The sequence below is a fragment of the Arctopsyche grandis genome, chromosome 10, assembly GCF_051622035.1.
Source record: "Arctopsyche grandis isolate Sample6627 chromosome 10, ASM5162203v2, whole genome shotgun sequence".
Lineage (NCBI taxonomy): Eukaryota > Metazoa > Arthropoda > Insecta > Trichoptera > Hydropsychidae > Arctopsyche > Arctopsyche grandis.
Window position 1 is genome coordinate 8,364,007 of NC_135364.1, and position 25,401 is coordinate 8,389,407.

The window sequence follows — 25,401 nt, forward strand, 5'->3', positions numbered from 1 at the left end:
CACGGCCCGTTAAAATAGACCAAGTTCATTTAGTTTATATTGAACTGATCTAAGGCTTACTGTTTTTTCCAACTTCAATGAACTCAGACCTTATTTTTGACGCAGTTTTGAAACTATTTTGAAGTGAAATTCTCTTTAAAATCCGTTCGTCTCGAGAAATCAGTTTTTTTGCCATTTTTCCTCTTTCGACAGGTGTTATGTCCATTGTTTTTTTATACTTCTTAAAAAATATAGTTATTGTAGGTAGAATACGTCCCCGTTCGTCGATAAATTTCCACAAAAGAATAATTTTCCTCCCAGAAAGTGACATTTTTTGATTTCTCGGCGATCGACAAAAATTCATATTTTACGCTCAACGCTCACAACACAAAAAAAAAGACACGCACTACTTGAAAGTCTGGGGGAAACTGACTTTAAAAGTTTTTGGCAACAATACGTTGAGGTATGCTGAAAACAACTGTAAAAGTATAAAAACAAAATTGCCAGAAAGTGAGACCCAATAGGGCGAAAAATGGGCCATTCCGGTAAAATTTGTGACTGATAAGCTGACTGATAATATACCAGGAAGGCTTAACAGGTAAACCCCAAATGCGCCTTCCTGGTCCACATAATTATTACATAGATACATGTAAATCTAAACAATATCTGACATCTATCGTCAGATATTACAAATATCGTATTAATACGATAAATAACGATTTTAAATAATACTTTCATGTAAAATACGATTTTTTTTTATATTCGATAAACAACCACAGAGACATCTATGGTGAGCAATATGGTGAAACCTAAGATATAACAATAACTAAAGCTTCGCAACAGAAAATTGGGAAGGAAACGCCAATTTTACAGGAATCGTTTCAATGAAAATCAGAAAAATTGGCAAATTCTGATAAGAAACGATTGACCTTGACAAATCAAGGTCTGGCCAATAGCGAGACTTAGCAGGAATCGAACTCGTAACATCAAGTACGAGATAATTCAACATTCACCACTAGACCACGCTACTGATATATGTATGTATGTACTAACGAAAACATTTTTATCTGTGGTACGACACCACATCCTTGAGTAATATGAAACATAAATAGACGCATGTTGGGTCAAGATAAGCTGATTTACCGCGATAGGCAACACACAACACAACAAGTTCGTAGGAACTTCAAAATAAACATCAGTCATCACTGAGATTTTGTCAGATTAGTAGGTTCTGTTATATTGTACTATACAGCACATTTGGACACGTGAAAAAAATCATAATGAAGCAAGATGATTGAGGTAAAAGCCAGACCAGAATTTATGAAAAAACGACTCGAATACTTTTATCAAGCTATGAAAGATGAAAAGTTAGTCGACGCGCCAATCTCTGTTCGCGGCCGGAAGTACATATGTGTTATAATTCATCCATTTCATAAATTATTTATTGTAAAAATATCACTTCTAATGTTCATATTCCACAGCTTCTTTGCGCACATTATAGTGCTCTCGGCGTGTAGTGAATCCTTCTTTGCTGATGAAATTTCGCTTAATGAAGCTCTTTCTGATTTCGAATTTCCTGTTATCGAAGCAATGTTACAGTATTGCTATCTCGGAGAAACACGTAAGAGTCGCTGACATCGCTTAACAACCAAGTATTTTTATTATCTGGTTTAAAAATTTCAAATACACTTAGATATCGACGATAACTACTTCGAGCGATTCTAAGATCTTGGCAAAAAGTTAAAAATCGACACAATCGACCCTCGATACAAAACAATCGATCAAACAAATTGTTTGGAAGTGTTGAGACTCTCAGATGATCCGACTTCGAGAGATGAGGCTATGAGTTTGACTCTCAATAACTATGAGACTGTAAGTATTGATTATTTGGTATCATACGTACCAAATAATACGTACACATATGTATATATTATACATATATAATTAATATTTAAATTAATTTAAAACAATTAGTAATTAATAAACATTATCTTAATTAGTCATCGTTGACGTCAATATGTACATTCGTTGATCGAAAATCTGGCAATAGATACGTTTTCCTCAGATCCGGCATGGATTTTGGAGTGCATTTTTAAATTTACCGCGTTCACGCTTCAATAAATAAATAACAGTTCGATAATAATCTTTAATGTTGCAGATAAAATTGAAAGTACATATGATTAGAAAATTAGATTTTTGGAATTTATGTATCGAAAATGATCAAACTGAAGTATTTGAAAATTTACATAATTTCTTATCTGAACACAAGAGTCGTATGTCTCGGGATATAAGTGAAAAAATAATTTAATATTTAATAGGGCTGAAATCGTCTTTTACGCAGTGCTTCCCCAAACCTTAAGAAGCAAACAATTTGATTTCAAACCCCGTTGATAATGAACATTTACGGACAGCTTCCAAGAAAAAGGAGAACTTGATAGAACTTTCAAATAATAGCATTTAAAAACTGAATTCGAAATAAATAAGTTTATTAATTTTTGGCTAGGTATAAGTTAAGAATATGAACAGCTTTATGACATAACGCTTAAATTTATGTCGCCGTTTACTAGCACTGAACTGGTTAAGAGAGCTTTCTCTTCATATATTTTAATAATACAAATATAGAAATTGATTGAATCCAGCTCCAGACTTAAAGGTAAATCTCGCATCATTTGAACCAAATTCAAAAAACTAAGTACAAAAATCTCATCAAATTTATTTTGTAAGGAGATTTAATGAAAAGAAAACATAATTTATGTATTTTGTAATTTTGTGTTTTTATTAAAACAATCAATAATATATTTAGTATCAATAATAGAAGTATGACGGATAATAAGGAGCATATTATAATTGTGACTCCGCAAAAAATTTTTTTTCCATAAAATTTGTTACCAAAACAGATCTACATACATATTGCGTGTATCCTGTCTTCACATTCCTTACCATACAAATACTATATATAATAATTACACTTGCAAAAACAAATTTCATGAAATACAATCATTTTTATATGGTGGTACAATTTAGCGTTATGTACTACCAAGTGGTACGCGAGTCAAAAAAGTTTGGGAAACGCTGCGTTGAGAGATGTGGACAGAATCCAGGCGACAACATTTTTGACCTTTCTAAGAGAAAAAAATCCCACTTCCGGTTCATTAAATTTAGTGATTTTATTTATTTTCATCACATTGATAAAATAATTATACTTGAATTTTTTTGTGAAGACCACACATGTTTAAGGGGTCGAAACAAATAGTGGAAGAAAAATCAAACAAGAGTAAACTGCCACTTGCGGTTGAGGGATGATTACCAAATTTTATACATAACTTTTTATTACGCTTAAGCTTTTAGATATGAAATTTCAGTTCAATAAACCAAAAGGTTTCTGAGAAAAAAATAAAAAACCCCGATTCTCTAGAGTAAAAGTACTACTTCCGGTTCAGATAAAAATATAAAGTTATAAAAATTATTATGTCTATTACATGTAAAAAAATTTCAGTCCGATTAAGTTAGCGGTTTGGGAGATAATTGAATTCAAAAACTTTAAAAAAAGGGGATACCTATAAGGAGAGGTACCATTTCCGGTCAACTTAAAAATTTCAAAAAAAATTACGTCGTGTCGATAAGAATTTCAGTAACCGATACTAAGTTTTAGTTGGATAGGCCTAACGGTGTTCAAAAAATCCCCAAAATACACCGACACACACACACATTTTTTCCATATCATGAAAACGTGATCAGTAATCGATTCTGAGTTCGAATTAGTCAAAATCTCGATTTCGCATGATCACAAAACTTCATCTATTGTTACTGTGTACATACATAGATAAAGTAAAAATGTATAAAAATACTAAAAGAAGGGTGTTTGGTAGCTCGATACAAAGCCTTGAAGGGTTGATAGCTTACATAATTTACGATATTTTGAGCCAAACATTCCTCAGTCCAAAGTCTTGTGTTTTTTTTTTAATTTAATTTTTAAAATTTTTTAGTAAAAACACCAAAATCTCACAGATAACACTCTTCTATGCCCTGTGAACACGAATCCGGCAATAAAAAATGTTGATTGGCTCGAGATTCGGAGATACATATATTTGTTTTTTAAATCGCGCGATTTTTCTATATCTTGGTGTTGTTCGGTCGATTTCTCAAAATTTGTCAATTTTCTGTCCAAAATGAATATTTTGTAGATGGAGATCTCGCACGAAGAATTCAGTTATATCGATTTTTGTTAAACGGTGACATACATAGTACGCGTGGTTCCTGAAAAGCATCTAATAGTCCAATCAATCCAATAACGGTCCAAAAAAGACGAAAATCCGAAATGAAAAAAGCAGATGTCATTTAAAAGAAAATTTTCCGTTTATGTATGCGCCGGAATAGATAGCAGAACTTTGATTCGGCCTCATTTTCTACCTGAAATTTTAAGCAGGGAAATTTACTTCCAGTTTTTGACGAGTTACCAATGCTGGACTCGGCAAATCCAATCATCTTCAAACATGATAGTTGTCCAGCATACTGAAGTTTAAAAATTTAAAGAAAACTATAATAACTGTTTTTCGGATAGCTTGCATCGGCATAGGTGGACTATAACTTGGGCTTGCTCGGTCACCTGATTTGACCATTTTAAAAATTTTCGTCTGATTACGGGTTAAGGAGCTCATTTACACAAAATAAGTAATTACAAAATAGCAAATAATCAGAAAAATGTAAAAATCTTTTAAGCCCCGAAGAAGAGATAAAACCCAAAATTACCAAAGCGGAAGTGAGACGAAAGACTCAACCCTTCAAGGTTTTTCGAGCTACTAAACATCCTGTATAAGATGAAAAAAATCTACGATCGAGAATAGAGAAAAATTACGTTTACAATACGTATTTTTAGATTCAATAAAGAAGCCATAAAAATTAATTTATTCTTGGAATTCTGTCAAACACATTAAAAATGTTTCTATTAATTGCAGAGCTTATAAATAGCACACTCAAAATAATACAAAGTACAGTATAAAACGCTTCGTTATCAAATTCCTTGCGCGAAATGTATTACGTCACCTGCAAAACGCTTAAATTTGTTTCTCGAAAGTCAATATAAGTCAAGTGGTGCAAAAGTGAATTAAGAATTTCAAATCAAATCATGAGGCTCGCGCTAAAAGAAAATTGACTTTTCAATTCGAGCGTTAATAAAGTCATTGTTTGCATTTTTATCTCGGAACCTTTTCCCTCTTTTCCACTCGCGCCACTTTCGCAATTTTCACGAAATCGGGAAACTTGTATCGCGAAAGTGACTTCGACATAATTTGAATCGTACGTGAGACACTTCGCGGAATGCGAGTCCCGTTTTATAGTTGCTGACGAAACGAAACAGTATTTTCCACTTTAAAACATCCATTTAAACAGATACACGACAAAACGACAGACGCAGCAGAACCATTTAGCGAAATAAAAAAAGGAAATTTAATTCAAAGCAAGCGATCGGAAATTGACTTGAAAGATTTTTGAACTCACATTTGAAAATAGTTCAGCGTCGCGGAGAATTTCGTTCGGTTAGTCAAAGAAGAAATCTAGTGAGATCGAATAAAGAATGACAAGCAGACTACTATAAAGGCGTTTACAGCAAGCGGGGTAATGTCCTCGAATATGTCGAACGTACGAACACAAAAAGGGTGAGAAAGGCTCATGTCGAAGGAGGAGACATGTTCGTTTTTAAGATTAAGAGACCTAAAAAAGAGGCACGATCCCGAGAATGAAGGTCGAAGTGTGAAATATGATGGTTGGCGATGTGTGCGTGCGTTCTATGAAAAAAATAAAATGTTTTCCGAAGAGTGGCTCTTCTCATTTTTTTTCACACACAACAGACACCAACGTAAAAAACTCTCAGCAGAATGCCAAATAACAAAAACCGACAGATATTGTGTTTCGTATAATCGATACAGTTAATTTAGCAAACGTATATTGAAAGGAGAAAAAGGCATGCTCGTTCACAACACGAGTTATTTCACGCAGACAAAAAAACTATTGTGTAGGCAAAGCCGTTAAGGAATACAAAAAAGGTGTTAAATTACAGTTTCACATTGTATATTTATGATAATAACGATAATTAATAACCGGCGCTCTCTGGCGACGGGGGCTATTATTTCGTTATTAGGCCGCTTAATTAGCTACATTAAGTGTTATTAAAAGGGATGAATAAAAGTAAGGGTTACTCCACTTTTCGATAGACACAGACAAATGAGAGTGTCACAGAGAATATTACAATAGTTGGCGCACTTAATAACAATATTCCCATCTCAAACTGTAAATACGATTTTACAAAGATGGAGCGGTTCTCGCGCGGTAATTATCCACGCTCGTTAATTTCAATCAAAAAAATGTTTAGGGATGATTAATTATTTCGATGGCGAAAAAAAGAGGAATAGTGCATGGCCGGTACGAAAAGGATGCTATAAAAACAAACGGTGTTCATCGGCGGTGAAAACTTGAAAGATTTATAGTGGATTTCCCGAATACATTAATCAAATGCGGAGTAAAAACAATTTCTTTGGCGATTTTTTTCAACCCCCTCCTCCCCTACCTTCCGCATCTTGAACGAATTGCAAAAGCGGTCTTTGTCTTAAGCCGTGCGAAACTTTTGCGCGCAAATCCTTGGGAAAACATTTTTTCCCACCGCGCCGGTTGAAGTCCCTCACTGGGAAATTCGCGCGATAATGTTAATTAGCGGAAAAATTATAAGGAAAAGAAGAGGCGAAGGGGAGTGGCAGAAAAGCGGTTCCCTTGGCGTCTTCTGCGATTGGCCCTTTTGTTTTCCCATGAAAAAAGTCCAAAACTCATTAAAATTACCCAAGTTGCAATCAAAGTAAACTTTATTTGACATTATTTAATTAACCAAGTTTATCCTTTGAAAATTGACTAAGCGGAATTTTTTCAAACAAATGATGCGGAAAATTTCAACAATATAACAATTGTGTCTATTTATTCATGTCGCATCAAACTTCTACGGTAAACTGTGAAGTGAGTCTATAAAACACACAATTTGATACCACGATATAGGGGAGAAGAGAATTTTTTTTGACCATCCGGTCGACGAACATCCGCATGAAATGGACCGTCGTATGTGGAGAGTGTAACCATAAAGTCTAGGACTTGCGTAGTATTTTAATAAATATTCACAATGTTTGCCCACATTGTACAAAGTAAAGGAAAACACAGCGTTCTTTGTAAAAGTGATAAGATATTCAGACCCATGTAAAATTTATGGGCTATTCATATCTAGAAAAAGAGGCAAAACGAAGAGAAAAAAACTTAGATGAAAAGAAGTAAATAAGGGAAAATTTTTCGTATCATTTGTGCACTGGGTTTGAGGTTTGATATTATTCTGTAGCCGGAGCATAAAGCGATTTCGTCAACCGAGATAACGCCCTCAAAACTGCTCCAATCGGATTCACAATCTTGGCTCTGTTCTTTTGTACATTCAAACGATTCGATTGGACAGCGAATTTTATTCACGACAGCATCCTGACGCTCTCGAGAATTTTTGATTTATCTCTGTGAAAACGAACAGATTGTTGTGCTGTGACGACATACAAAATGGGACGGAAACAATTAGTTAGTTGAAAACATACACTTAAATTGAAGAGTTCAGATTCACTAGATAAAAAAGCATAAGATAACATCCTGTCACGTAGTCATTTTTTTAAATGAGACCTATGTAGTAGACTACGATATCACGTCAGACATAATCCACTAACTTCTTTTTCAAATGGATCAACATTATCATCATATAAATACAGCCGCTCACTATCCACTGCTGGATGAAGGCCTCTCCAACACGCTTCCACTTGTCTCTGTTTCGCGCAACTCTCATCCATCGCACCCCACACATTTTCCAAATTTTTATCCATCTTCCCTGCGGTCTTCCTTTCATCCTTTTGTATTCTTTTGTCCACCTTTCGTCCATCCTTCTAGCCGCGTGGCCCACCCGTTGCCATTTCAATCTCTTCGCTCTATCCACTATATCCACTACTCTTGTCATATTTCTCACTCACGTATTCCGTTTTCTATATTTCCTAGCTATGCCAAGAATACACCGTTACATACTTCTTTAAAAGCATTGGACTTTGTGTAGCATATTAGCGTTCAATGTCCAATTTTCACATCCATACGTCATCACACGCAAAACACATTGATTGAAGATCTTTTTCTTCAGGCAGAGTGGGATTTTATTATTTAAAAACAACATTCATTCGTCCAAATGCACTCCATCCTAATTTCACATGTCTCTTTATTTATTCTTCTTTACTGTCAGACATGTCAATTATTTGACCTAAATACAAATAAATATTTACTATTTATAGTATTTTGTCTGGATGTAAGGAATAAAATATCCCGTAACGTTAATATCAAATCTCGTTTATAGAATGTCCTAGTCTTCACTTACACCCGATTTATCTTTATATGGACTATTCATCTAACAAATGATTAATCTAAGATCCCATTCATCTAAAAAATGATTAATCTAAGATCCTATTCATTTAACGGACCATCTGTTAAAGAAAAAAAAGTAAAATTCATAATATTAATCAATTTTTGAATGAATGGTCCGTAACGAATAACGAGTTGAACATTTCTAGATTAGATTTATCAGGTATGATTTAATTCAAGTGAGACTATTTGAAGGAGAAAGTGTAAGCTTGTGTTCAAACTATCCCGGAGTTGAAGGATAGAATCCAAATTTCATGATTATGGCGAGGAAAGCGATGGATAATGTTCGGCAAAGTTCCGAGCTCATCTCGTGTGATTCTATTTTCAAATTAACTTGTGTATAAGAATAATAATATAATAAAAATGTATAAGATCCGAATAATGTAGCATATATTTACCTATGGCATAAACAGGAACATCTTCAGCCCCGTGGGTGGCCCATTGTCTCGGTGCAGCTGCAGCGTGCACTCGGTTCATGTCTTGTCCCATTTCGGCAGGTCCCGGTTCAGCTAAACTGGGATCACCGATTCTGGCTCCGTGACCTGGTCCACTTCCGTACAGAACGGTGCTGTAAGGAAGTCCGTCGATATCTGAAGTTTTCACGTCACTACCTGTAGAAAACAGTCACGTTTTTAATTTCAAACATTAATAGGCACACGATGAAACCAACGGAATATTAATGAATATTGAAAAAGTTTTTTTTGAATTTCAGTCAAATTAATATGTATATATACACAAAAACTTTGTTGATCAATATTCATTTAAATTTTTTATCAAATTACTCTGAGTATCACTGCGTTTGAATATTCATCGCGTGGTGATCAATCAAACAAAAGGTCAGGAGTCGTAACAAAGTGATCAAACTTTCGGAACTTTAGAATTCAATAATAGGTATGGTTTTATTATACGTGATATAAAGTAAATAATATTTTTAAATTGAGCGAAATAATATAAAATAAAAATTGTATTTAAAACTCGCTTAAAAAAAATTAAAACAAAATACTGCCATTGTCAATGTGTCAAATAAGAAAATTTCATTGTGGGTGAAGTACGTATTTTTAAAACTAAAACGTTTAGAGAAAATGTTATGTAATAGAAATTAGTTATATGTAGATATGTATGTGAAATTTTTGCAGCATTTTATGATCAAACTGGCGAACCTCAAGACGCTGAATAACTTGAGATTTTCACGAGAGATTGGAAATAAGATGCCAATTTACAGGAACCGTTTCAATTAAAATCAGAAATATTGGCAAACTCTGATAGGAAATGATCAACCTGGAGTCACAAACCAAGGTCTGGCCAGCAGCTACTAGTGGGAGTCGAATCGTGACCACTCTGCTTGAAAGTATAATATGCTGACCACTAGTCCACGCTGCTGTTTAATATATATATATATATATATATATATATATATATATATATATATATATATATATATATACATATATATATATATTTTTTTTTTTTGTATATATTGTTTTAATATTTTTTATACAAATCTATGTAATATATGTAAACCTTGTTTTTAAAAAACTTTTTTTTACACAGCTTTTTTTCTACCTTTCGTCTATTCTTCTAGCCACGTGGCTCACCCATTACCATATCAATCTCTTTACACTACTAGCGGTTTTACCCAGCTTCGCTCGGTGTTTTTAATATAATTCGCTTAATCATGCCTAATCTAATAGTAAATATTTGATTAAATTTATTTGAATATTTTTATTTTATTTAAATTTGTTTGAATATTCATTTGTTATTTTTTTATTAAATTGAACGTCACGCATTCTACGAACCAAACAAATAAACATACACACATACAAAGACTCTTTGGAAATTATATATTAGGAGATATCCTACTTTTGCGTACTTATCACCCACGTATTCCGCTTCCTGTCTTTCCTCGTTATGCCAAGCATACAGCGTTCCATTCTTCTTTAAGTGGCATTCAATGGCCAAATTTCACATACATATGTACGTCAATATTGGCAAAACACATTGATCGAAAATCTTTTTGTTTTAGGTAAAGTGGCATTTTTGATTTAAAAACAGCAAATGCACTCCATCCTAATTTCATACGTCTCTTTATTTCTTCTTCTTTACTACTGGACATGTCTATTATTTGTCCTAAATAAAAATAACTATTGATTATTTCAACTCTTTTATTATCCAATGAGATGAATAAAATGAAAATAAAATTCTTTACACAATAAGAAAATCATCACGTGGTTTTAAAACGGTTAATTATTATTTATAGAAATCATTATTATTGATATAGAAATTTCAATACACATCTATGTATGTATGTACAAATTATATAATATATCCATAAATATAATAGCAAAATGTCGGGGCTTATCAAATCAACAAACAAATAGGTTTCAAATGGGAATTTCAGCAAAGGGTGAGATTTAATTTTCCACGATTCAAATTAGGCGAGCAGGTACCCGTAGCGTACATGCTGCGCATTAAATCAGATTGTGCTTACCAACCATAAAAGAATAAACATACATACATATATGCTCATGCAAATACAAAATTGGGTCACTAATTTGCCATCAACATACAATCAGATACTAATGGGTTAAGGAAGACTATCACGAGCACACACACGCAGTGCATTTATAAAGTTCTCGGAGAGTGGTTATTTTATTTTGTAATTTATAATAAATATATGCAAGAGTAAACTTTTTGATGCAAGCTTTATCAGGTATGCACGAGAAGATATTTAATTCGTTTGAATTTGAAGTGCATGCCAACATAATAACAATCTTAGCTGAATTGGGTTAGAATAAACCGTATATCGTTACGGCTATACATATGTACGTTGGTATTATATGTATTTAAAGAGACAATGTATAAAAGAAGAACATTATTTATGAATGGATTTTTTTGTTAGTGAATGATAGTTGGGAGAACATCAAAGATGACATTAGTATTGGAATAAAATATTTGAATTGTGGAAACTGTAGGTTAAAATTAATAACCGAATAACAATAAAAAATATACCGTTTGCACTCCACATTACACTAAACTAGATTAAGGCATGTAAAGCATTATATAGGGATCGCTGCAAACAAGGGTGGGAAAGACGTGGGGGAGCAAATTTCCTCCAACGGGAAAGAATCGGCACATACTTTTGATAAGAAATCATTCTAAAAGATAAATCCAAGCAAGCTTTCATTGCGGTAGGTGACTAAAATTTTTTTTTTTTGTTCATAGTTCCATGAAAGGTCAACCCAAATCGACATCATGGCTAGTTGTGTACATATCCAAACACATAATTCAATGAAAGTACATAGATACAAATTAAAAACCACAAGCATATGTATTTTTTGCGTCAATCAACAAATACGGACTGGTCAAATTTGCGGTATACAGGAGAGGATTTTATTTAAACTTTCACAATACATAATTAAGTCAAACATATTGGCGAACGAAAGACAGTCGATCTGGAATTATCAACTATCCAAATCTTGCCTGAAGCGATAGACGTATTTGTATTTGTATAAATTTCTCAATTCCGGCCGAGATTTGAACCCATGTCCTCTCTACCGGCAAACAATCGTTTAACCCTCCCTCACCGAAGTGGGGTATGCAAGTGCCCCAATTTTTACGTTCTTCGTTATTACTATGTGGTTTTCAAAGCTATATACACTATATATCTTGTTTTCCTAGAATTAACTACAAAGATTTTTTATGATTTAGAAAAGGGGTACATCGTAAAAAAAATACATTTCTACGTTCCAAAGTGTGATTTAAAGGCGGTAGCGATAAGTCATGTTTTTGACTGTTCGCTTGCATATTGTTGTTGATCGATGATTCAATGCGAGAGAAAGAGACAGCTATATTTTCGTAAGCTATTGTTTTTGTCGCTTTTGGCACGTGGCTATTGAGTCATGCAGTCGCCTGTTGACCATACCTATGTACGTCGATACGTTTGCATGTCGATACTTGTCGTTATTTTTTAATACAAAAATAGTTAAAAACATGCTATAGAACTAAACAAATTTTATGTTGATGTATAAAATAATTAATAAGATATATATTGAACCCACTTGTATTGAGAAAAGCTGTATTTTGACTAAAAAATACTGGGGTCTTACTCGACCCCGGTTAGGGACACTCGTTCGATCTCGACGCTCCATCCTTCACAGGTTAACCAGTGAGATACGCTTTGAATTGGCTAGATGCAACAATACTGACGTATACCAGAAGGGCTTCAAAGAATAGGAATTCTGTATTGAAAATTGTTTTTAATTTAAGTGGAACACAATTTACAATCTTGTGTATATACACTTTCCAGGAGCTTTTTGAACGCCCCTCCCCGTATATGTACATTAGCATAACATAGCGAGTACTCAACCTAATTAAGTAGTTTCGAGTGAATTATATACGAAGTCGTTTTCGAATTGAAATACATAGCCGTTACTTAGTTGCGGAACAACTTAATCCGAAAGTACTTAAGCTAGTGCGGACCGCGCCTTCGGAATAGTTCAAAAGTCGAATGTGCACGGAAGCGGGACACCAGCTCGTATGCCTTGGATTAACTAAGTGTACACATACCCAGTATGGGGTGGTCCCGTGGTGCACCATGTCCTCCCACTGTCATGACATGACCGTGGTCTGCGGTGACCAGTAGCAGGTCAGCCCGTGACAGAGCCGCTCTTACGGCAGCCTCCAGTTGCAGCGTCTCATCCAGGGCTCGGTAAGGGTTGTTGTAATGGTGGGCGTGATCGATGCGACCACCTAAATATAAACATTTGTAGATTTAAAGTGTGTGGATAACAAGTTAATACCAAAAGTTTTAGGCGTTTCAATGAAAGTTTGGAAATTCGGCTCTATGTATTATAGCGTACGATTTACGAGTTGAGTGGCCTCCAAATTTTCGCCGTACGTAATTTTGTCAGTGTAAAAAAAGCTTTTGAAAAGGTAAGTAGGCTGAAAAGAAAATATATCATTCCTAGTGCCAAGTTAAATAAAACATTTGGATAATCTAGATTTTCCACATATCTATGTACTGTATATTTATAGGTAGTGTGGTATATTATAAGTACATATGTAGGTTGGTGCTGAAATATTATTTCAGTATTTCAGAAAATTTTGATATTATAAGCATGATCTTTGTTGTATTATAATACATATATGTGTAATATATTATCTTCGTATATAATTTATTTATTTATTTAAAGTTTGGACCATTGTAGTATTACAGGTATTCCTAATGCGCCACAATGGTCAAAAATATAACAGAAAAGAAAAGAAACAAAATAATAACTAAAGAAATTAGACATAACAAAAACAAAACATATATGTATATACACAAACAACTAATAATAATAATAATAATAATAATTACAAATTATAAAAAACAACAAAGAAGGGAATGTATTATAAAAGAAAAGAGAGAAAGAAAAATAAATATAAACATATGTTTATACATAGACAATAATACATGTATACATAATCATACAAAAACAATAGCAATTATAGTAATTAAAGAACATATATGTATAATATATAATACATATATGTATAATTTATAATACATATATGTATAATTTATAATCTTTCGAGGAAAAAAAGGAATTATGACAGCACTTTTCTATTCCCAGCGTAGTAAACTTCGCCATGTCGCACATTTTTACTACATATGTACCATGTAATGAAGTTTTCTTGGGAAAGGTGTTTATTTCGAGTTAGTTTCTAATTTGCCTGCTGTAGCAGAAGTAATGGAAAGTGGGAAGTTGATGGTGGTTAATTGGATTTTTGATGACAATTTTGTATGAATTCGTGTCATCATTTATTGTCAGATACAACTGGAAAATTCCGACAGGCGATGATCGATCTGTATTTTTATAATCAACCAGATCCTGTCAGCAGCGACATAAATACTCGTAATCAACGAAAAAATCTAAAATTTGACCATTGAAAAAGTAAAAAACTGCTTTACACTAATTGCCGAAAATACACATTTTTAATAATACAAAAAAAAAATGATATGAAAAAATATTATATGAAGTTTTCTTTATATAATTTTTTCCAAGAAATAATCTTTATTTCAACTGTAGTAAGTACTTTCCAAAAGCTTGTTTAACCCACATAATAACTTTCCCTACTGCGCTAAATAATCCACTAGCCAATGTGCTGAGCGCCAAGCTTCCAGTAAAAAATATGTGTGTTAAGTTAAAATAATGTAAAATCTGCGAGGTTGAATATTTTTATTATCTATAAAAATCATTTTATCATTGTATTGAACGTCGAATAATATTAAATAAGTGCAAGAAATGATAAAAAAATAACGGTTGAAGCAGAGACATCATTTCAAGGCGGATATCATTCTCACATTGACTGTTGAGTGCGGTGCGTACAGAATTTCCTCTCTCGCATCATTGAGACAAGGGGAAAATAATTACACTGTTCGACACAAAAAATGGTTCAGAGACGAGATATGACTTTTTTTTTAGATCTATGCCCAGTTAACACGAATCTGGTAATAAAAAAATGTTGATTGGCTCGAGATTCGGAGATATGTATATGTGTTTTTTTAAATCGCTCGATTTTTCTATATCTTGGTGTTGTTCGGTCGATGTCTCAAAATCTGTAAATTTTCTGTTCAAAATGAATATTGGAATCTATAGTTGGGTATTTTATCTTTCATTTGTAGTACTTTTCAGCTTGCAAATCTCTCTAAGTAGTCGTATTTTCACTTGGGATTTTTTCCCACTATTAATACTATTTTATATTAAGTATTTTCTATTGAAACATGTTTATTGAAATAGTGTTCTGGCCACACTATTTTTTGTTTTCGTTCAAAAGGGTTAATTGGAAGTGTGCTGAATTTTAAATCAGTAAAATTTCGAGCTAAAAACTCGTACTAGTGGAGCACGATTTTGTGTTGTATATCCGAATCTCGAGCCAGTCAACATTTTTTATTATCATGTTCACTGGGCATAAATCTATAAGAAAAGTCATATCTTGTCTCTGAACCAAAAAAAAATCGTCATTTGTCGAACACTGTTATTTCTGTTTTTATAGATCAATGATTTTATTTCGTAATGACATAATTCAAATCATAGAGGTTTTGATGAGGAATACATAAAGTATGAAGACACTGCATTCAATATATTTGGAGAAATAAAATAAAATATAGTCCTGGTCACTCGCTATCAATCACAGTGCGGCAAGTGTTAAAAGGCAAAATTTTCTATGTCACGTGTTTGAACTCACCTTCTACCATTAAGAAAAATCCTTTGGGATTTTTTTCAAGTATGGACAGCGCAATCATAGTCATGTCCAGAAGAGATGGATCGCCCGCTGGTCCTGGTGGTTGATCGGCGGCAAAGCTCATATGAGAATAGTCGAATAGACCTGTTAAATTTTAAAATACAATTGAAAATAGTTCTTTTATTGCTCTCCTTTTTGAAGAATTATTAAGCTGTTTTAGCAAATAGGACGCTAAGCGCCGGAGGGAAAAGAGGTCTTTTGGCTCTGTGAGGAAAATTGGAAAAATGCTCTCCAACCGCAAACGTACAGTGACCCTTTTTATTGCACAATTCCTATGGGGTTTACGCAAGCCTACCCGAGGATCACTATTGTGGAAACAGGAAATGGATGGCGTTCTTTCATTTGACCTTTTGAATGTTTCCCTTTAATATTATGTATACATATATACATACATGTAAATGTAAAACTGAAAATGGCTTGAAAAATTTTCGCCGCAACACAAATCTTTTGTTGAAAATGCGTGTATCCGGTAAATGCCGTAAAGTTACTCATAAATAAATAAAAACACGCATGAGAATTGTATACAAGCAAATTATATATTTATTTTATAGAAAAAAATGATTTTATTCAAAGAAAACAATATAATTTACCTAAGAGATAATCAACTTTATCGGTATTGACGTTGTCAAACTGCTCCTTGTTCCACACGTACTCTGCCCTGAGTCTTCGTCGTTTTTTATCTCTTAGCCAATCGTCTATCAAATTTCTCCCATCTAGACGTCTACCCTCAGCCGATGGTTGTTCGGGATCTCTGGTCACTGTTGGCAACCAATGCCTCCTACCCCCGCCTAATATTACCTAATAAAAATAAAAAGAAAAACTCAAATTACGAATGAAATGTTTTTCGTTCAATATTATTTATTTTAGACGGAAAATGCGGTCGAAGACGTAGTTTCTTATAATATCTAATTTCTTATTCAGATCTCACGCGTCGGTTAGTTTGGTTAGATAAATATAAGTTTTGTCAATAGGGGATGAAAAGGGTCGAGAGAATGGTAAAAAAAAAAACGAAGACACTGTGTAAAGAAAATTGAACAATTTTTTCTTGCAAAAGGCTTTTCAGCAAGTTCTCACATCAATAAATTTTACTGAACAAAATTCAATTCGAAAAAGGATTTTGCGTAGGAACGGTATACTTTAAATATATCGTAAATAGTAGGATTCAACAAATCTTACAGTACATAAATAAACGAAAAAAAATCACAAGCATTGTACACGAAAAAATTCACATTATATAAAGCGACATAGAGTACAATAGTTATCAATGATGATATGAGCCGTTATAATTGAAAGTGGCATAAGTACACTTTTCTTCATTTAAAGAAATATCTGGCAACACATTTAATATATTATTTTGCGTTTAACAATATTTAAAATTACTGGTGGCCTGTTATACGTATATTCTGCTTTTCCGAGATCCTGGATATATCGAATTAAACGAAGTGATAAAAATTTGTGAATTAAGTCAAATAGAAATTTTTTTTTTGAAACTGAAAATTGGACTTCCGCCACTTTCAAATATAACGACTTATATATTTATATTAATATTACATAACTAAACAGGACAGCATTTTAAAAATTGAAATTTATAAAGACTAAACACAAAAGATAGCAGTTTTCATAATTATACTCCAGTTAACAATCTTTCAATTGTATTGAAGTTCCCTTGGCTTTCATTTATGGCTCGTAGACGTGTAGGATGAAGGATTTTAGAAAATAATTAATACATGCTTTGAAATAACAGTAATAGTTGTTACTTTAATACATTTTACTAGAAGTTGTTGTTGTATAGAATTTGAAAATAAAAACAAGATTGCGTTTAAAACTCAATTTAGCCCAATTCTTCCCAAACTTATTTTGCCCATGGACCCCCTCTCAGAGCAAAAACCTGACCATGAACTACCAAGTAGTCTATTTTTTTTCAATGAGATGGGTTAATCTGATGGGATGATATGAGAAGATTGTTCAGCTCTACATATGTTTGTCTCCACGAGCACTAATTTCCAGTCGGTCTCTTTTTTTCGTGATGAGGTTCATAACTGCACTAAATCCACGATCTGCTAAATATGAAGATGGGAAAGCAATCAACAGCTTCTGTACAGTGACCCATAATGCAGGATATAAAATTGGTATCTGCTTTTGTAACCAGAATTTGTGGATAGTTCAATAAATTTCTCCTGTATTATTAGTATGGATTCATTGGAAAAGGGTTCAACATCCAATTTGGGATAACCAAGTGAAGAAAGTCTTCAAATCTTTGGCTGAGGTCAGAATTATGAGCCGTTAAGTGTTGACAATGAGAAAGCGAATCTTCATCTCGTTTTTACAATTTTGAAAGATTTGGAAACAGAGAGTATTCTCCTCTCCCCAAGTTTCGTTTGTATAGAAAAAAATTGAAACAAACGCAGATATTACACTTTTAGTTTTGATTAAATCTAATTGATCACCTAGTGACTTCAAATTGGTTTCGTTAAATTTGGTAAATAAGTCAGTCATATAAGCCATGTCAATTTTTTAATGAATTAAATTGAGCTGCAAATCATTGTCTTTACTTTCCAGGAATTCCAACACTGAATCAAAAAGTGCATAAAACCGATCCAAACATGCACTTTTAAACAACTAATGAACTTCGGTGTTGAATAGTAAACGATTATAGTCTTCATCACTTTCCAAATAAAGTTGAGCAAATAATCTCTCATTTTATTTACTGCTTTTAATTTTATTAACTGCTCTACTGACATAATCTAGTGATCTATGCAAGCATTCACTAAGATTTTTGGCAACTAAATGGGTATCCGGACATGTGCATTAAACCCCCTGGGCATTAAACCACCGTGCAAAATTTGTTTAAAAATAGTTATAAATAATTAATAATTTAAAAGTAATAAATAAGAATAAATGAAGTGTGGTAGAGCATATTTAATTTAAATTTATATAGAATATTTAATTTCAATTTATTGTTGTAAATAGAATAAATATCAATTTAAAAGACTTTCAGTCACCAGGTAGCGTTTGTTTTCTGTGGTATTGAAGGTAAATTTCAATAGAAGTACATATATATTATTAATATTGTATTTTAAATATTTTTAGACTATCCATGATGGAATTTGTAAAATCGAAAAAAAAGAAGAATAAAGGAGGTATGTAAAAAGAGATACAATTGATTTTGGAGTTTTGTATATTTTAAATTATTATTATTGATTACTGATTTTTTATTATTGATTATTTATAAAGAATCTGATATATGTATTTTTAATATCTATATTTCTGAATCTGTATTTTTCTGGCTGAAATAAATTAGCATCGATACTGACTTTTTATTAAATATACTGTCAATGTTTATAAAATATTATGTGTCCGGGGGGGGGGGGGGGTAAGTGTCCTAGAACCAACTAAATGGTGTTGACGAATGACACAATTTACAGATTTTTTTTTTATATTAAACCTTTCTTGGGCCCCCGAAGTTCTCTACGCACCCCTAAATTATTTTTAATTTGCCACAGACCCCTTCAGTGGTCACTGTGGGTCCACAGAAACCACTGATTTAGCCGAATACACTGTGCTCAAGGACACAATAAGTAGAAATACATTCTAAAATGCCTTAAAACTAAAATTCAAACGTCTAATAGTGATTTGTGTGCGGTTGTAAAAAAGTTGTCCGAGCCAGGATCAGTTTCTAAACAACGATATAGAAGTTTCGACGTCGGACAGCGTTTCTGGGCGATATCCTTTGTTTAGAATTTTCCGTTGTTCGTCCGGGGTGATAATAGTTCGACAGAGGTTGTAAACTTACATTAATGTTCTTGCCCGGCTCGTTATCCACCAGCTGGAGGGCAATATCCTTGCAAGACTTTCGACTGGCCGGTGGCACTTTGCTATCGTCCTCCCAATATCGAGAAGGAGAGTGCGCGAATAATGCTCCAGGAGTTGCATGTGTCACTCGGGTCGTGGTCACGAAACCAGTCGATTTTCCTACCGTAAAACCATATTAAACATTTTCATTTGAAATTTCGTAATATAAAAGATCAATGTTTTTATTTTATCACCTGCTTGTTGCGCCCACTCCAATACCGAAGACACTCTCGAACTGAAAGATGATGAACAATTTTCGAAACGAGCCGTGCCATCCAAACCCAATGTTTCGTAATTGGCTTTCACACCACACAATAACGCCGTAGCACATGCCGATGATTCGCCAGTTTGTGCGTTCAGATTGTAGGTCTAGATTGGATAAAATATATATTTTATGTGAAAAAAAAGTAAATATCACTTAACCCAGGTGGGTGTTCTCGACAGGAAATTTAAATTTAGAAAATGAAAATGAGATGTTTTATAAAATTGCCATGGTAAAATCGACTAATGAGAAAAATTCACGGAAACAAGACCTTTGATGTGCTAATCAAAAGAAATTAAGAATCTTTCCTGTTCTACGAAATGAAGATGATAACTTTGTTAGGATTCATTGCAAAAGTGTTTTTTTTTTCTTTTGATCTACAAAATTATTTTGTACATTAAATTGAATTGCGATCATCAAATTCAGAAGCAATTTCCTTTTTGTATATATGTATATATCAATATGTACATACATACATATATGAAAAGTCTTAAATAAAGCCTGTGAACTCTTTTTTGAGAGTATAATAACACTGAGCAACACAAAAAAATACCGGAGCAGAGACTAATCAATCGTTACAAAGTTTGACTCACTGAATTCAAATATAACAATTATTTTTCTTGTTTTCTACTCGTCTATGGGATATGAATGTTGAAAAAAATGCGCAATTTTTCCAGATTTTTGGATTTTGCAGTTATTAACTCAAAATCTAGTGTTTTTTATTTTGTAATTTTAGTATTTTTTTTTTATATTGATTGTAGTTTTTTTATTGCTTTTTGTCTATTGAAAAGTCAAAGTACATATTCATTTCATCACGTTTATAATAATAAACACATATTGTTTTTTAATACATTTTTCCCCGTAATATGAGCTTATTTCGCTAATTTTTCACTATAATATTAGGTTTGGTTTTTTTATCTCAATATTTTTATTTCCTAAATGTACTAACTTGAGCGGTAAATGATTTTAAATTGAGGTAAAAAACATTTTAAATAAACGAATGCATGGTGCAAGAGTTCGATATTTCTCGATCACGCTCACTTACGAGTGATGAGTGGCTCGCCTAAAACATTTCATAAAGTTATTTAAAACCATTTACCGCTCGAATTAGTGCGTCCAGATAAAATAAAAATTATTGAGATATAAAACCGATAAATGAATGATTGCTCGAGAAAAAACTGTGTAAAAAAAAAAATTTTATCTCTAGATTTAATCTTTATTTCGCTAGATAATTGATCGTATTTTAAAACAACAAAAATCAAAATCAATAGAAAAAAACACGTGATACTCATTTTTGGCACAACAATAATACATTTTGAGTTGAGGACTTCAGAAGCCAAAAACCTGGAAAAACTGCGCATTTTTGTAAACCCTCATATCTCATAAACGAGAAAAAACCAACAAATATCATTGACATATTCCAATTCCGTGGGTCAAATTTAGTAAATATTGATAAGTGTCCGCTCCGGAAAGTATAAAGCGTGAAGTTTTGTTCCTCAGTGTAATGAGTAAAAAAATATAATAACAAATAAACCTACATATGTATATATGTACATATAAAATTTTGAATGTAAAAAAGTAAACATTGTAATGGAAAATTTAGCGAAAACTTATTAAACCATAATTCAGTATGATATCTAATGATTGATATTTTATATTTATAAATACTTTTTCATTTTCTTGGAGAAATTGAAACCCACCAAACAACACGGCATTGTTATTGGTCAAATTAATGTAAAAAAGGAAAATTAAAGTAAAAACCTGAAACCGAACAAAAGCAATGAACTCAGACTGAGACTGAAAATGTTGATATTTTTTTGGGTATCATATTTAAGAATGAATACCAAATCATCTAAATACGATGCTAAATTAACACATAAATATCACCGGGATATTTAAACCATAAAGCTACATTACCCAGATATGATAATGATCCATACATTGTGCATTACATATATATATATATATATATATATATATATATATATATATATATATATATATATATATATATATATATATATATATATATATATATATATATATATATATATATATATATATATATATATATATATATATATATATATATATATATATATATATATATATATATATATATATATATATATATATATATATGAACTCTATAATACAATTCGAAAGCCTAAGTATGAGTATTTTATAATATTATATATTAAATTTCACACTGCTTTTTTTTTACTAATTAATAAATATGTACGTGGATATGTATATTTCGATATGTATGCTTCTTTTGTAAAGCACATTTCACGTTTAATTTCAGCGGTTCAACACAATTTTAAGTCGGAAGGTACGAGAGTCGAATTAATTTAATGTCCTTTGGGTTTAAATCACTTTAAATTAATAAATTAACCATAAGGTATTATTTTAAACCTGCGCCAAAGCTGCCGCTGGAAAATGGTCCCATATGAGTCCTGCGGCTTCTCCGCTTGCCGTCGTTTCTAAACCACCATTTCCTCCTGTTTTAGTCCTTTGGGCACGTAGCTCTCTTGCTGCCGTTACTGTCGCGAGACTCATCCCGTCCCCGATGAACATTATGACGCTCCTTTTCAAAATAATACACATCGTTTTGTACCGAATGGGAAATATTTGCTTAAAAATAGTGAAGTGGAACTTATATGAGTACAATTTATTCCACAAAACTATGTACATACATACGTGATTCATATTGGTCACCAAATATATCATCATCATCATCATCTACAGCCATTGACCATATACTGCTGGAGAAGGCCTCTCCAACACGCTTCCACTTGTCTCTGTTTTGCGCAACTCTCATCCATCTCACCCCACACATTTCCCTAATTTCATCTACCCATCTTCCCTGCAGTCTTCCTTTTACCCTTTTGCATTCTCTCGGGTACCATTCTAGTACTTTTTCTGTCCACCTTTCGTCCATATTTCTAGCCACGTGGCCCACCCGTTGCCATTTAAATCTCTTCGCTCTATCCATTATATCCACTACTCTTGTCATACTTCTCACCCACGTATTCCGTTTCCTATATTTCGTCGTTATGCAAAGTATACAGTGTTTCATACTTCTTTGAGTTCATTCAAGTGCATGTAGCATCTTGACGTTCAATGTCCTAGTTTCGCAACCATATGTTATCACAAGTAAAACGCATTGATCGAAGATTTTATTTTAGGCCGAGTGGAATTTTTGATTTAAAAACAATATTCATTCGTCCAAATGCACTCCATCCTAACTTCATATGTCTCTTTATTTATTCTTCTTTACTACCGAACATGTCAATTATTTGACCTAACTACAAATAAATATTTACTAGTACTACTATTTTGTCTGGTTGTAAGGAATAAAATATCACGTGACGTTCATATCACATCTGGTTTATGGAATGTCCTAGTCTTCACTTCCATACGTCATCACTAGAGGTAGGATAGTCACAGTGCTATCCATTGTTGTAAATCCTTTGTAAAAAAGGTTCGGCAAACCTTTAACAATGAATTTACAACCTTTGAACAATACGCGGCACCTTCTGGGTCCGGTGACTAGTCATAACACGCAAAACGCATTGATCGAATATCTTTTTCTTCAGGCAGAGTGGCATTTTTTATTTAAAAACAACAATCATTCGTCCAAATGCACTCCATCCTAATTTCATATGTCTCTTTATTTATTCTTCTTTCCTACCGGACATTCAACTACATATATGACCTAAATATAAATAACTATTTGCAACTTCTACTATTTTATCATCTATCCAAGGATATAACGAGCCAAAATGTATTATGCAATGTGGAGTAAAAATCACAAGATAATTTTAGTAAATAAATAAAAATTAAAACATTTTAATTTTTGTTAAACTCAAATTTCACGTTAAGCCGCACTCATATAAGTTTCACTTCGAAAAATCACATTTTATGAAACTTACTTCGCTTTGGGTTTTTTATCCCCGTGTAACTGAAGACGTCTCGCTAGATCCTTTTCGGCTTGAGCGTACCAATAATCTCGATCTGAAAGGGTATCTTTATATTGTCGACGTAACCGAAAATATTTTAAACGTTTTTAAAAGGCAGAATCAAGCATACGGCGAATATTCATTCATGAAAATACACAAATACATATGTATAAAGGTTGAAAAAGACTTACCCAAGACTTGCGGAGCCATTGTAGGCGAAGGAGATAGAGGTATCAGAAGGGTCCAAGGCAAAGTAAGAAGCAGAATAAATCCGCTTTCTTTTAATCTTGCCATCGTACGACTAATCTATCCCTTCAAGTCGTCCTGGTAAGTTTCTGGTAGTGGATTCAAAACACTGGTGACGCCACATAGTATTTTTTTTTTGGCTCTTTGATCATTTGCAACACGTTCGTTCATTTTTTTTTATCACTTTTACGAGTTTTGTTTTATGATTACACGGTGTGTTGTCATGATGGTAAGTTTTGTAAATATTTTATGAATTTCATCGATCGCCGAAGAAGGCGAGTAACACAAACACTTTTTTCAACTTGATAATATTAAAATTTTTCATTTTATTTTATTATTATATGATCAGCTAGCTCATTCACCTGTGGAATTAAAAAAATATTTAAATTTAAATTCGTAAAAACTATAATAAAATCACATAAATTTAGTCGTTTTTATTAATATTTAAATATAAATTATAATAATGAAGATATTCGGCTCAAAAAATACTAAAATAAAATTATATAGTCTTCAGATTAAATGTACGATAAAAATATAGTTTTCTACAATATTCAAGAAACTTCATATACATTTGTTTGTACATATGTACATAAACACATAATAATTTCATTACCACAAATAGCTGTAAAGGTGCAGACACCGAATGGTACTTTAGTACGTCTAATCTATGCAATTGCAATTCTTAGCAAAACTCACCCCCTTGAGTGTTTTCAATGAAATTTTATCCTTATATTAGCAAGGATAAAATGTAAAATAAAATAATCGATACGGCGATTCCCATATTTGAAGAAATGTAGGAGAAACTTGTCGAAATCATAAGATCGTACGAATTTATAATGATATGAATATACGTCCTTCACAGCTGGAAATCACGAGTACGTCTGTGCTCGTGATAGCTCGTACAATAGTTTTGCACATGCAAAAAAAACAGCTACCGCGCCTAATCTTTACCGCCACAATCTTTGGAAAAACTCCTAAAAAGCTATTTTAACCTTGTATTGACATAGATTTGATAGTCATCGATAACGATGATTCCCATATTTGAGGAAATATAGGAAAAACTTATTGAAATTTGTCGAAAGAACCCATGCAGCGTTTTCACAAATTGAGTCCGTGTGTTTTCACCCTTAAAGCTGCTAAAATATAATAAAATATATCCGATGAAATTGATTCAATATCAATTTTAGATAAATGACTAATGATATGAACAGAGAGCCGTACCAGTAATTTTGCCCCCTTGGCAAATATCAAATAGGCACCCCTCCGTTTTTTTATAGCTAAATGGCAAAAAATATTTTATTATAATTTTATTAAAAGTTTTTTTTAAAAGAATAAAAATGTAAA

General features: G+C 32.7%; 1 protein-coding gene across 1 annotated transcript in view; it reads right to left on the reverse strand.

The window, feature by feature from the left end:
• LOC143918111 (alkaline phosphatase-like) overlaps nucleotides 1–25,401 on the reverse strand; it is a 47,798-nt gene that overhangs the window by 8,802 nt on the left and 13,595 nt on the right. Inside the window, exons 2-10 of the mRNA XM_077439821.1 lie at nucleotides 24,003–24,419; nucleotides 23,785–23,866; nucleotides 22,265–22,436; nucleotides 19,782–19,956; nucleotides 19,529–19,707; nucleotides 16,326–16,533; nucleotides 15,679–15,819; nucleotides 13,015–13,197; nucleotides 8,847–9,059 (exon numbers count right to left, since the gene is read on the reverse strand). Of these exons, the coding sequence (XP_077295947.1) occupies nucleotides 8,847–9,059; nucleotides 13,015–13,197; nucleotides 15,679–15,819; nucleotides 16,326–16,533; nucleotides 19,529–19,707; nucleotides 19,782–19,956; nucleotides 22,265–22,436; nucleotides 23,785–23,866; nucleotides 24,003–24,105 (1,456 nt within the window). The 5' untranslated portion in view covers nucleotides 24,106–24,419. The remainder of the gene's footprint in view (nucleotides 1–8,846; nucleotides 9,060–13,014; nucleotides 13,198–15,678; nucleotides 15,820–16,325; nucleotides 16,534–19,528; nucleotides 19,708–19,781; nucleotides 19,957–22,264; nucleotides 22,437–23,784; nucleotides 23,867–24,002; nucleotides 24,420–25,401) is intronic.